At 39.3% G+C, this 14684-nt stretch overlaps 1 protein-coding gene across 1 annotated transcript in view; it reads left to right on the forward strand.

Moving 5' to 3' along the window:
- The first annotated feature begins 3310 nt into the window (after nt 1–3310).
- Nucleotides 3311–14684, forward strand: part of LOC126203176 (retinoblastoma-binding protein 5 homolog) — a 77651-nt gene continuing 66277 nt past the window's right edge. The window contains exons 1-3 of the mRNA XM_049937417.1: nt 3311–3440; nt 3525–3550; nt 3741–3913. Coding sequence (XP_049793374.1) covers nt 3422–3440; nt 3525–3550; nt 3741–3913 — 218 coding nt within the window. The 5' untranslated portion in view covers nt 3311–3421. The remainder of the gene's footprint in view (nt 3441–3524; nt 3551–3740; nt 3914–14684) is intronic.

The raw sequence follows: 14684 nt of genomic DNA on the forward strand, positions 1-14684 counted from the left end.
GTACCTGGCATATCCGAAGCTATATGACTGTCCTAAAGAAAAATTTCATGAAGACAAGTGAAGTATCTCAAGTGTGTAAAATGTCAATTGATAAAATCTTTCATGCTTGTTGTTGTGCAGTTTTTAAGTATTTATTGAAAGACATTTTGCTGTATGACATGAGCTGCATGTAAACTATTTAATTGCCTCACCAGTATTAAGGTGTGGAACCTATCATAGTGGCACCTAATATTGAGGACAAACAAACAAATGTGTAGCTACAAATTGGTGTCTATCACATAATAACATTGATACACATAACAGTAGAAACATAAGGTTACTTACATGTTACTTGTGCGCAAATCATTTGATATCATACTATTTGCTGTATGGTCAACTAATCTTGTTTCCTCTATTAAAGAACTGTAAGCAACTGTTTTCTTGTCTTGATCGCTGGAATCCTTGTTCTTTACTTACGACAAACATATGTGATATCTATATATTTTAATAAACTCAGCAATGAATTCCCTAATTAACACTCAAGTCATTTGATTTGGGTGTCCATAATACATAAGTAACTTCATGTTTCTACTGTTATTTAAGGTAAGCAACTGTTACTCTGTGGTAGAAAGTAAAAATATGTATACATTTTTATGAATGTCCTCTGTATCAGAAGCCACTGACAATGACCACAATGCTTGAATACTGGTCTCAGAAACACCTTACATGCAGCTCTTGGTGTACAGCAACATGTCTTTTAACCAATATATCAAATGTGAGTAATGTATAATTTTAATTTACCATTTTAAAATATCAATATCACTCTTCTCTGGACAGAAGGGTATAGATACAATTGCCACAATTTTACAGGACACCAAAAGCAAAGTTGAAATGACATCTAACTAAATTTGAGATTCAGAGTTTCCAGCTTCTAAGTACTCTTGTGTAGTTTTATTAATCCCCTTCACATTGTTTAGCATATCATAAGCCTTCTTGAAAGTATAATAACAGATACTTGTTAATGGTTGAATCCCTTCAGTTGTGACTTGTACCTTTTGGAACAAATCTGTGCCGATGTATAACCTTTTGTCCAAGATTGGAGAGGTGTAATATTTTTACACTTTGGGAAGCTTTGTGGGAAGGAGTGGACAATCTTTGCACTACTGCTAGTTTTTAAGGATGACAAATAATTTACATTTTATGCAACACTAGGTGGAAAAACATTTTTACGTTTGTTTTGTAGTACTTTGTTCTGGGAATTCTAGTATCTATGTGAACCTCAATTCAAAAACCACAAATTAAGGATACTTCAGAATCACCTGATCTGCAAATTTTCACACAGGTTAAGATCGTAACAGTCTTCTCAAGAGGTTATTCAAACTTTAATTCTCGAATACACTTGGTGTGATGGTCTTCTTCATAGTCGTCTGATAGGTAGTCTGGGAGAGCATTCTTGCCACTATCTGTTGACACTAGATTACGATATTATGAGTGGAAAACATAAGGAATCAGAGGTAGCAAATCGACAAGAACCTTCTTCTTCTCTTGACTGATAGGAACAGGGCCACAGTAACTCAATAAGAGCTTCAGTACATCACAACCATATCCCCTTCTTAATATGCCCACCTTTTTAAAATCCGCTGTCACTTCCAATGTACCTTCGTAGAGAAAATTCCCCATATTTTCTTTCGTGTCTCTTATCACGAAGTTCTGACTGCACTCTTTTGTAGAATAAATACCTTTATATTTGTGTTATCTACACTGCCACAAATGATTACGGAAAAGGAATGAGTGTGGTAGAAATCACATATTATGGTCCAAATGAGAGATGCAGACCAATTCACATTACCTGTCATTTCATGTCATGGCACCATCATGTCAGCATGTTTTCAAACTATACATCACATCGCATCAATTCACTTAGCGAAGTACCTATGGTGAAACTGATGTTATGAGTTACCATCTGTGATACAAAAAGTCTGAGTATAATACCAGAATTGAGGAACTAACGATGAAGTTTATTAATGGCCAAGTTTATGCTCTTGATGAATTTTGTATGGTAAAATATTGAGAAGTGAAACATTTCAAAATATCGGCATTTATTTGCTATCAGAAATATATACACACAGATACATCAGACTATAAGGAAATAAATAGAGCCTATTTACCTTATTCATTATGTTTTTTTTTCCCCTTGCGTACCTAGTAATGTTGTAAACAACTGTTCTTTTGTCTTTCATCAGAGCTGATACTTTCACTTAAAAATGTTATTTCAAAAAAATTGGTTCATCAACCACAGTGTGGGGGTCGTCTCTGATCTGTTATCGTAAAACCTACATAATTTTTCGCTTTCAGATAACTGAAATCACTTGTGGAAGAACACTCAATGGAAAAAAATATTCAAGTCATCACAGAACTTTTGCAATTTGTCACAAAAAAGCACTATAATAAAATTAATACTAAGAAGACAAAAACGAACGAAAGACACCATTTTAATATTACTGAGGTTGGCGAAAATAGCTTAACTGCCGGTGTCACCACGACACCGGTGTCACGACGACACCATCATTCTTCCCAAGAAATCTTGACGTGGCAGGATGATCCGTTGATAGCTTATGAGAATACCACCATTTGAAATGCATTGTGGAATGTTTTGACGTGATGTGATGGCCAGTTTGAATTACCCTCATTTCTAAGTGCAAAGGAGCCAGAACTAATAATTTTAATTAAGTCCGCCACGATTTGTATTTTAGAGCTACAAGTGCAGTTTCCCGCTTCGCCACACTGTTAAATGCTATTGTTTCCTCTATTTAAGTGTAATAAGCAGCTGCCTTCTTATCTTCATCGTTGGAATCCTTGGTCATACTGTTCCACAAACATGTTCGACTCATACATGTTTCAATAAATTCAGAAATGAGCTCCCTAAAGTACTAACAAGTATCAATCATTTTAGAATTTACTTTGTACACAAAGACGAGAAGGACTTGACAACTGACTCAAGCACGGGTCGTGTGAGATTTGCGCTGGTCTCCTGTGCACGATTTGTTTGCAGGGATGTATTCTGCGCCCACAAATCTGACCAACTTTGCTCAAACTTCCAGGTTTTCGAGCATTCTATATATGCGCAAATCTCCTATCCATACGCTACGAGTTGTCAGTGCAGATATGATGCGCGCAGACATTTGAACAAACAGATCGTTGCGTTCGGACCGGCCTATGATTTGCTTGTTGGATGCAGTGACTTTGCAGTCGTATATCTTGCCTTTTTGTATCGATCAAGGAGGTATGGATAGAAACGCTGACTTTTGTTGGTGTGCGGGCCAGGAAATGGTTTATCTTGTATTTTGGTTGAGAGCTTTGCTCAATGTCAGGTTCAGGCGGTATTTTGTTTACTAACCAAGTGCGGTTAACGCAGAAGCATCGACTTTATAAGTGAGTGATAATGAATCTGGAATTACTAGGTAAGTAGGAACGTAAATGAGTTAATAAAAATGTATTATTGATTAATTTTGAGTCACTCTGACGGTATTTTTTTGCTTTTCCAGAATCTTTCGGACAAAACTACCCGGAGGTAAGTGAAGAGAGTAGTCATTAATAAGTATTAGACATGCACAGCATGAAATTACTACCATGAGTGATGTCATGGATCTGCCGCAATGGTTCTTTAAAGTGTGGTAACTGTAAATGTGTAGGTGTGAATACACATGTTGTTATGCTTATTTCGTACCAAAATTGAATATAAATACAGTTTCTGTATCCAGGAATTCGACGGTGCATTGGATTGTATATCGCTGGCCGTCACTTGCGCCTTCAACAAACGAGGGACGTTGTTAGCCGTAGGATGCAACGACGGCCGCATTGTAATATGGGACTTTTTGACTCGAGGAATTGCGAAAATAATAAGTGCCCATGTCCATCCAGTATGTTCCTTAAGGTAAGCTTTGGAGGATAAAAATTGTAAATTTGTTTAGCCCATCCTGTCATCTGTATTCCTTTAATTGGAGTTCAGTTTTGCATTTATCGTTGTGTGGGACAGTTTATTGAGTTGGGTATACATGTTTCTGCGGTATGGTATTTTAAAGTTCTTTGGGTAAACATGTTTCTACGGTATGATATTTTAAAGTTTAAAATTGTACAGACCCCTATTTTATGGTGTAAAAACTTTCCTCATTCACTTACCATTGTTCTTTAGTTTATTTCATGTATGAACTACAGAATTATCGTTATGGTGTATCTTTCGGCCCTCTCTGGTAACTGTCTTGTTGAATTTTGTTACTCTTGAGTTGTTTTTAATTCTTGAAGCTCTTTGTAATCATATATACATCAGATGCTAGTGTTTAAACGTTACTGCGTAATGCATTGAAATAAAAATGAAGTGATAGACAGCTCTGTCCATCAGAATTATTGTTCACTGATGAGATTTGTTATTAGCAGTATATTAAAGTTCGAAAACAACTACAAATACAGTTGTCGGAAATATGTAATGCTGAATGTTCTTACTGTTGGACCTTCTCCGCTTTTTCTTCTTTATAATTACTTCTTGCAGATCACTGTGTAATCATCTTTCTTTCTTTTTTGTAGGAAGTTTAGCAACATTCCTGTAGCATTTGTATAATGAATGTAAATGTGTTTGCTGGGCAGTATGGTTGTATGCCTTCTGTTGTCAGTTTCAGATGAACTGTGTTATGATCAACCACAACAGCTTTTTTTTTTTTTTTTTTTAATTTTTTTCTGTAGTTCAAAGTGCAATTCCTTATGATGTGTAACTCCCTCTCGTGAGAAAGGTAAATTGTTATAATTTTACTGAGATGCAATGACTCATGAGAGGGGTCATTATTTCACCCTGAACCCAGTTATTGTGTGGAGATCTGTGTTGAAAATTTCCCTTCAGAGACAAAAAGTAGCTTCGATGAACTGCTTTTATTATTATTATTTTTCATTTAAATGCTGCTTTGGGTCTATTATTATTATTAAGGATTCAAGGAATTAGTTCTTTAGTATTCAGTCTCTCTAAGAAAAGAGTTTAGTTGTCTGAAATGAATAAATAACCAAACAGATTTCACTAGACAATGTTTATGTTCAGGCGTTGTTTATGGTAGACTAGAGATCTGCTGCTGCACACTGACTGTAAGCTGTGTTCGATGTGTCTGCCAGCTGTCAAACTGCGTGCTGAATCTGTAGGAATGTTGGTGTATGTTAAGTATGGTCCAATTGTCCTTTCTATGGGAAACTGTTCGTCGAAGTGGATTTGTTTGAAAGCCTTTAAATTAATGAGCATATAGAGTTTGCAGGTTCAAGCTTCCACAATCCAAAGAAATGTCTCGTAGGCAAGCACGAATATTGTAAGTGTGAAACCGTAAGATGGAAAATAATTTACACAATACACACCTTGTTTATGCTGCCGAGAAATTGGTTTATTGGCTTCTTATTCTCGCATAAAATCAGAAAATGCCGTTCAGTTAAAGATGGTGGTTTCACAACAGTGCTTTCTCTCTTAAGCCGTAATACATTTGTCCGTACTCATTAAAATCAGAAGCTAGACTGCATCTTTTCACAATAGTTAACATCGAACCAAAGATCTCCTATTTCAAGGAATAGAGGGAGCGTCAGCAATAATGCTGCTCTCTCGCAGTCAGTTGCGCACGAGGACGCTTCAAATAATATCTTGTTCGGCCACGTATCTTTTACTCTCGCATGACACGAACTGTTACCATGCCCTTCCTACGCGAAAATTTTCCCACTCGGACAATTGTCATCTATTAGATGTTATTTTGTAAAGGAGTCTGCAGTTACTATATGATCTTAAGACCAGTAGCTTAGCGGGCGTGCTACTGGGGAACAAGCTTAGTCTATCATAAATTGCCTCTGTATGTTGAAGCACTTTATGCAGGCATTTATTTAATCTTGCCCACATTTCTAAGGTTTAAAAAATCTTATAAAACTGTACAAAATTTACATACATAAGTTGTACAAAAACTGAGAAGTGTTTTGAATTTACGATTAATTGATTGTAATTGACTTTCGATATCTGAATGTTACTATTGAAAATTGGAGATTCATTTTGTGAATGCACAAAAGAGAAACCTTTTTTCCCCACAATCTTGTTAGAGAAGAGATGGTTGGAGATGTGGTTCTTTGTGGCGGAGTTATGATGTTACAGGAGCGGGAGGTTGTTAGAGAGGCAAGAAGATGTACAAACCTCAGCAGGAGTAGAATGTGAGGGTAAAAGTAGACTTTTCTCTAAACAGTTATGTCCACTTAAGGTACTGCCCTCATCACGATTACATGAAACGTAATTCCACGGACATTAATGTTTTACCAAAGCTATATTCCCCAGAAAGAATGGATTAATCACACCTGTAGTAATGGTGCAGCAATTTTGATACGGTATGGCTTACATCCAAATGCTTTCAATTAGAAAGATTCCAGTGGCAGTTTTGGGTTTATATGCAATCCATTACACACCAAGTCAACCAAGTCAGCTACTACCAAAAAGGTCACATTTTGGTTCACAGTAACTCAATAATTCACCACGTCAACAACTGTCATCCATGATGATATTATTGGTCCTGTTTACAGTCTCTGCCACTTCCTGATCTTATTCTTTAATAATGAAGACTGGGGATATGTCATCAATAATACTTTGTTTCCGATCTTGTATTCAGATGCTCTCTTTAAATTCTTGTCAAAGTTCATTTTCCTTTTCCTTGCCTTTTCAGTAATGTTCACTATTGCATCTCACAGTTCTGATTGCAGTTCTTGCTTTTCTCCAGCATGTCTCGACAAACAGGTTACCCATTCATTCTTCTCTAGCTTATTGAACATTAATTCAGCCAGTGTAAATTCTGCTGTCATGTGCGGTAAGTTGTTTACAATACTCTCAAATACATCCAAATAATCAATCCATCTTGACTGTTTTTCCGGACAGTATGTCCGCATGAAACGATTTAATTCTTTAAATATTCTCTCCACTGGACTCTCTTCTGGATTGTAGCATGAGGTAAGGACTAGTGTAATGTTTGCTTCTAACAATGCTCTCCGCCAGGTAAAGCTTGTGAAGGTAGAAGTGTTGTCAGATATCACCGCCTATGGTTTTCTTACACTTGGAATGTATTTCCATAGTAGCTTTCTCACTATGGTTGAACTCACTGCAGCCTTTGCTGGGTAAAATTTCACGTACTTTGTGGATACATCTAGAAAAGCAACAACATATTTGCAGCCAGCCCTCGATTTCAGAAGAGGGCCACAAACAGCAGCTGATACCAAAGAAAGTGGCCTGTCAGGTATAATCGAGCTCAACAACCCTTTTCTACCTTGATGATTATCCTTTGATCTGTGGCATAAATCACATGATTTCAATATCGTGGCTATTCTCCGTTTACCCTTAGGTATTTAGCAATATTGCTTACTCTTCGACGCTCACTTAAGAGGCACTGAAGTGGCCCCTTGGTAAATGCGTACACCTTACCAGATCTTCTACTCTATTGCCGGGCACACATACACACACACACACACACACCAGTTTTTAGACTTTTCACTCCCCCTGTGAACAATACTCCATCTACTAGCTTGAAATATTCTGCCAGATTGGCATTGCTCTTTTGTTTCAGCAGCCGTTTGATGGTTTGACCTTACTCAAACGCAGATCCTGCTCTTGTAATTCCGCCATGTTCTTACATAAATCTAAATAATACCTTCGGCGTGCTGTATCCTTTATTAACAAAATCTAAAGTTTGTCTTCTGCTTCCCCTTCACATACATCCTCTTGTAAACCCTCCGGCATCCTTGATAATGCATCTGCAATCAGGTTATCTTTGTCATTAATATATTCAATGGGAAAATTGCACTCTTGGAGAAATATTGTCCAACGACTCGATCTCATGTGTAGCAACTTGCATGTTTGTAGGAAACTTAATGCCTGATAATCACAGAATACTTTAGTCTGTGATTGGTATACATAATAGTGACATTTTCTAAGTGCCCATATTATTGCCAGCGCTTCTTTTTCAGTGGTGGTATGAGCTCTTTCGCAGTTGCTCAAGGCCCTACTAGCAAATGCTATTGTACAGAATGTTGTGTGCCCTTCAATTTTCCTGACCTAGAATAGGCATGCACCGAAGCCAATATTCAAACAATGGAAAATCCAGAATGGAATGTAACAGTATTGTGAAAAGGCAAATTGCTACTCACCATATAGTGGAGATTCTGTGTCGCAGATAGGCACAACAAAAAGTGTGTCACGAATAATAGCTTTAGGCCAGTAAGACCTTCGCCAGAATTAGACAACACACACATACACATTCACACAAACTCAACTCACACACAGATGACTGTGGCGTCTGATTTACATACATAGCCACATCAGTTCTTTCATTAAATACATTGATAAATCTAGACAACAATCTGTTCAGTTGGTCTGTCTGTTCAGTACTCAACTCGGGCAATTTGTTAATTTTTGTTGTGATTGGTTAAATAACTCATTCACATCTGCTACTTTTTCCTCTTCTGGACACATGCTCGATCTGTAGCTTGTTACCAGCTGTATGCGAGCTCCCTCGCAATAGTTCCCATGAATATTTCTTGTCTACAGAAGTGGTATGTCAATTTCTTGTGCTTCACTATCCATTCTCAAAATACCACATGCAAAAGCTATGTTTGCATATGTTTCTCCAAAAAACTCCAGCCATAGGATGCAATCCACAATTAATCCCTCAGCAATTAGAAGTGTGCCCTTATAGGCTCCGTTCTCCAAATACACAATTATAAGTGCCTGCCTCCTAATGAGCTTGGACTTGGAGTTTGCAGTTACTAACTGTATATACTGGAAATTTTGCTTCCTGGCTCAGTTTTTCAAACAAATTGGCTGAAACCATCTTTACTGTTTCACTTGTGTCCAGAATGATCTTTACTTCATTATTTCCAATTCTGCGCTTAATTGCTTATACTGAAGTCAGCCTCTCCTCAACTTTACACCTTGTCTGCTTTGAGAGTAATTCATCTCTTAATAAATGCCTGTTGTTGTATTGTAGCATAGCCAAGTTACTATCACTGCCCCTCCAATTCTTTTCAACCCTAACTCTGGAGCTGGTGCAGGCCCTTAAGCATTTTCCTGATTTTTGTTGGTATTCCTGTTTATATCTTTGCGTATTTCTGTTATTACGAGCGTGTTCTGATGCCAGTCTGTCGCATTCGCATTCAGTGGTACTCTCGTACTTGGTTCTTGTACGTTTACTTGGTTATTGTTCCAAGTTTGATTTCCACTGTCATACCTTACATAACCTGGGTGATATCTCCTGTCAGGTCTTCCCTTTCTACCCTGTTTCTTCCAATTATTTGGCCCGTAACTGTATTGTCTTTGATTATTTCCATTCATAATCACGTGGCTGCACTCCCACCTCATTTGTTGCCATGTGCTGTGTGCCGATCATTTGTCTAAAACTGCTGATATTTTTTGCGTGTTGTCTGTCCATTATTCTCTGCATGCTTTCTGTCGTCCTCTTGGATTATGTCATATGTGTCCAATGTTGACAAAAATTCTTCAGTGTCATGTCCCAGGATTGTCATGAGCTTTTTTCTGGTGGCAGAGGTTAATTTTGATTTTAATATCTGGATGATATCTTCTTCACTCATTACATTATCCTAGTATTTGGCTTTGTTGAGGTATTTTTCGAAATATTTACGCAATCCTCCAGATGTTGCTGTAAATGGTTCTGGGTTTAATACTCCTTTTTTAGCCTCTCTTGTGCACCCTGCGGCCAATTCTTTGACAGGAATGCTCGTATGAACTCTTCATACGTAGTGCACATTTTTATGGCATCAAGAAACCACATTTTGCTTTCTCCGTGTGTATATCCTGCTACATGCTGCATCTTTCGGTACTCACTCCAACCACTTGGTAAAAATGTGAGTAAAACCCCTTATGAACACCACCAGATGTATTGTCTTCTTTTCTGGACAAATTGCTTGGAATTGATCATATTTTAGTAGCTTTTCTTCACTATGTTTACTCTCTCTATGTTTGTCCCAAATTATGTGCTCATTTTCTGCCAACTTGTTGAATGTAAGCAGATCTGCTGTTACTTTCTGAGCTGGTGGTGACATTTGCCCAAGGATTATTCAATACATTTTCCTGTATGTTATTCATAGATGACACTTGACGCATCTCCTTCAACTCATCTGGCATGTATGAGAAGTCTTTTTCACAGTGTTAAGTCTATTATAATAGTAATGCATACACAAATGACAAAAACTTAACCTAAGACACATATATTAATACTTTTTCGTTTAACTTTCAAGTTTATCTCTGTCTTGATTACTTATTGTCAAAATTCAGTAATTATTCAATGCTTATACCACTTCTAGACGTCCTGTCACATAGGGCGACATTATAACCACCTCTCACATAAAAGGTAATTTTACTGACATGTAATGATTCATGAGAGGAGTCATTATTTCACCCTGAACCCATTTATTGTATGGAGATCTGTGTTGAAAATTTCCTTTCAGAGACAAAAAGTAACCTTCATGAACTGCTTTTGTTATACCACTACAAAGCCATTGTTTCTCATGGAAATATTGAGGACAAGTTTGGTGAAGTGGAGCCTCTTAGTAAGATGCGGTTGAGCTCACTGTTAATCAAGGCTTCTTGTGCCACCCAGTCCGCAGCTCTTCATGCCTGTGATCATCTTGGCAATGTCCTGGTGTCTGTTACTCCTCACCAATCTCTGAATATGGTGCAGGGAGTGATTTTTCATTGGGACCTCGTCCTGCAAACTGATGATTAACTCCGGGCTAATCTGGAGCGGAGTGACGTTCATTTTTTTTTATGTGTGCAGAAGGGTTGCAAAGACAACCCACCAATACTGGCGCCTTCATTCTGGCTTTCGAGGGGGTACCTTCCCAGAGAAGGTCAAGGGTATGTACTACAGATGTGACGTGAAGCTGTACATCCCTCCACTCATGTGGTCCATTCGGTGCTTGCGTTTTGGGCATATGTCTTCCTACTGTACGGCGGACCTTCTACGTGGTGACTGTGGAGACCCTATCCATGAGAGAAGCCCCTGTGTTCCGCCACCTGTATGTGTCAGTAGTGCTGACCGCCACTCCCCTTGCTCGCCAGATTGCCCAGCTTACAAGAGAGAAAAGAAGATCCAAGAATACAAGTTCCTAGATCACCTGTCTTATGCTGAGGCTCGCCAAACGTATGAGAGACTGCATCCAGTGTCACTATCTTCAACTTTTGCCTATGTTACTTCATTTCCTCCTCCTGCCTCTACCTTACCCCAGCCGCCCCCCTTCCCCCCCCCCCCCCCCGTGCAGTTCCCATGGCATCCCATCCGGGAGATACTCCCCCTCCGTCAGTGGCGGATATAGAAGAACCTCAAGGTGGTTAGATGGCCTTGGGCAAGTACAGAAAGGCCAACATCCTCAAAGGGTGCGGGGCAAAGTCAGGACTTGTGGGGACCAAGCAGCAATTGGTACTGTAATTGTAAATTGTCGAAGTTGCATTGGTCAAGTACTGGAACTTCAAGCGCTGACAGAAAGCACCGAAGCTGAAATCGTTATAGGTGCGGAAAGCTGGCTGAAGCCAGAGATAAATTCTGCCGAAATTTTTACAAAGGCACAGACGGTGTTTAGAAAGGATAGATTGCATGCAACCGGTGGTGACGTGTTTGTCGCTGTTATTAGTAGTTGATCCTGTAGTGAAATAGAAGTGGATAGTTCCAGTGAATTAGTATGGGTGGAGGCTACACTCGACAACCGTGCTAGGTTAATAATTGGCTCCGTTTACCGACCTCCCGACTCAGCAGCATTAGTGGCAGAACAACTGAGAGAAAATCTGGAATACATTTCACATAAATTTTCTCAGCATGTTATAGTCTTGGGTGGAGATTTCAGTTTACCAGATATAAACTGGGACACCCAGATGTTTAGGACGGGTGGTAGGGACAGAGCATCGAGTGACATTATACTGAGTGCACTATCCGAAAATTACCTCTAGCAATTAAACAGAGAACCGACTCATGGAGATAACATCTTGGACCTACTGATAACAAACAGACCCAAAATTTTCGACTCTGTAAGTACAGAACAGGGAATCAGTGATCATAAGGCCATTCCAGTATCCCTGAATATGGAAGTAAATAGGAATATAAAAAAAGGGAGTACGGTTTATCTGTTTAGCAAGAGCAATAGAAGGCAGATTTCAGACTACCTAACAGATCAAAATGAAAATTTCTGTTCCGACACTGAAAATGTTGAGTGTTTATGGAAAAAGTTCAAGGCAATCGTAAAATGCGTTTTAGACAGGTACGTGCCAAGTAAAACTGTGAGGGACGGGAAAAACCTACCGTGGTTCAACAACAAAATTAGGAAACTACTGCAAAAGCAAAGAGAGCTTCACTGCAAGTTTAAACACAGCCAAAACCTCTCAGACAAACAGAAGATAAATGATGTCAAAGTTAGTGTAAGGAGGGCTATGCATGAAGCGTTCAGTGAATTCGAAAGTAAAATTCTATGTACCGACTTGACAGAAAATCCCAGGAAGTTCTGGTCTTATGTTAAATCAGTAAGTGGCTCGAGACAGCATATCCAGACACTGGGATGATGATGGCATTGAAATAGAGGATGACGCGCGTAAAGCTGAAATACTAAACACCCTTTTTCCAAAGCTGTTTCACAGAGGAAGACCACACTGTAGTTCCTTCTCTAAATCCTCGCACAAACTAAAAAATGTCTGACGTCAAAATAAGTGTCCAAGGAATAGAAAAGCAACTGAAATCACACAACAAAGGGAAGTCCACTGGACCTGACAGGATACCAATTCGATTCTACACAGAGTATGCGAAAGAACTTGCCCCCCTTCCAACAGCTGTTTACCGCAAGTCTCTAGAGGAACGGAAGGTTCCAAATGATTGGAAAAGAGCCCCAGCCTTCAAGAAGGGTCGTCGAGCAGATGCGCAAAACTATAGACCTATATCTCTGATGTCGATCTGTTGTAGAATTTTAGAACTTGTTTTTTGCTGGAGTATCATGTCGTTTCTGGAAACCCAGAATCTACTCTGTAGGAATCAACATGGATTCCGAAAAACAGCGATCGTGTGAGACCCAACTCGCTTTATTTGTTCATGAGACCCAGAAAATATTCGATACAGACTCCCAGGTAGATGCCATTTTCCTTTACTTCCGGAAGGTGTTCGATACAGTTCCGCACTGTCTGTCGTCTGATAAACAAAGTAAGAGCCTACGGAATATCGGACCAGCTGTGTGGCTGGATTAAAGAGTTTTTAGCAAACAAAACACAGCATGTTGTTCTCAATGGAGAGACGTCTACAGACGTTAAAGTAACCTCTGGCGTGCCACAGGGGAGTGTTATGGGATCATTGCTTTTCACAATATATATAAATGACCTAGTAGATAGTGTTGGAAGTTCCATGCGGCTTTTTGCGGATGATGCTGTAGTATACAGAGAAGTTGCAGCATTAGAAAATTGCAGCGAAATGCAGGAAGATCTGCAGCGGATATGCACTTGGCGCAGGGAGTGGCAACTGACCCTTAACATAGACAAATGTAATGTATTGCGAATACATAGAAAGAAGGATCCTTTATTGTATGATTATATGATAGCGGAACAAACACTAGTAGCACTTATTTCTGTAAAATGTGTGGGAGTGTGCGTACGGAACGATTTGAAGTGGAATGATCATATAAAATTAATTGTTGGTAAGGTGGGTGCCAGGTTGAGATTCATTGGGAGAGTCCTTAGAAAATGTAGTCCATCAACAAAGGAGGTGGCCTACAAAACACTCGTTCGACCTATACTTGAGTATTGCTCATCAGTGTGGGATCCATACCAGGTCGGGCTGACAGAGGAGATAGAGAAGATCCAAAGAAGAGCGGCACGTTTCGTCACAGGGTTATTTGGTAAGCGTGATAGCGTTACGGAGATGTTTAGCAAACTCAAGTGGCAGACTCTGCAAGAGAGGCGCTCTTCATCGCGGTGTAGCTTGCTGTTCAGGTTTCGAGAGGGTTCATTTCTGGATGAAGTATCGAATATATTGCTTCCCCCTACTCATACCTTCCGAGGAGATCATGAATGTAAAATTAGAGAGACTCAAGCACGCCTGGAGGTTTTCTGGCAGTCGTTCTTCCCGCAAACCATACGCGACTGGAACAAGAAAGGGAGGTAATGACAGTGGCACGTCAAGTGCCCTCCGCCACACACCGTTGGGTGGCTTGCGTAGTATAAATGTAGATGTAGGGGGCACTAAAGATATCTTGAGCTACCTTTTCTTTTACCGTAATAAAAAATAATCAAGTCACATGCAAAATTTAAGAAAGTTTTATTCAAACTGATTATACACATGTACAAAGCCAAATACCATCTTATGATATAAAAAAGTAGCAGTTGCGTTTCTCTTCCTTAAAAGATGAATTCTATGTGCCTATTCTTCCTGCCAAATTGGTTAATTACATTGCCAATAGGACAAGACTTCTGGCATAAGAAGTCACCCCATTATGCCAACGGTCTTGTCAAAGAGGGCGGAGGAGCAGACAGAGGTTCAGGGCACCCTCTTGTCCTAGGGGTGGGAAACTGCCCCTAAAGGCGGAAGAATCAGCAATGATTAACGGCATGAGGATACAGAAGGCAATGGAAACCACTGCATTAAAGACACGTAATGTGTGTCCACAGGACATGTGGTCTG

Source organism: Schistocerca nitens, chromosome 9, assembly GCF_023898315.1.
Source record: "Schistocerca nitens isolate TAMUIC-IGC-003100 chromosome 9, iqSchNite1.1, whole genome shotgun sequence".
NCBI classification, from domain to species: Eukaryota; Metazoa; Arthropoda; class Insecta; order Orthoptera; family Acrididae; genus Schistocerca; species Schistocerca nitens.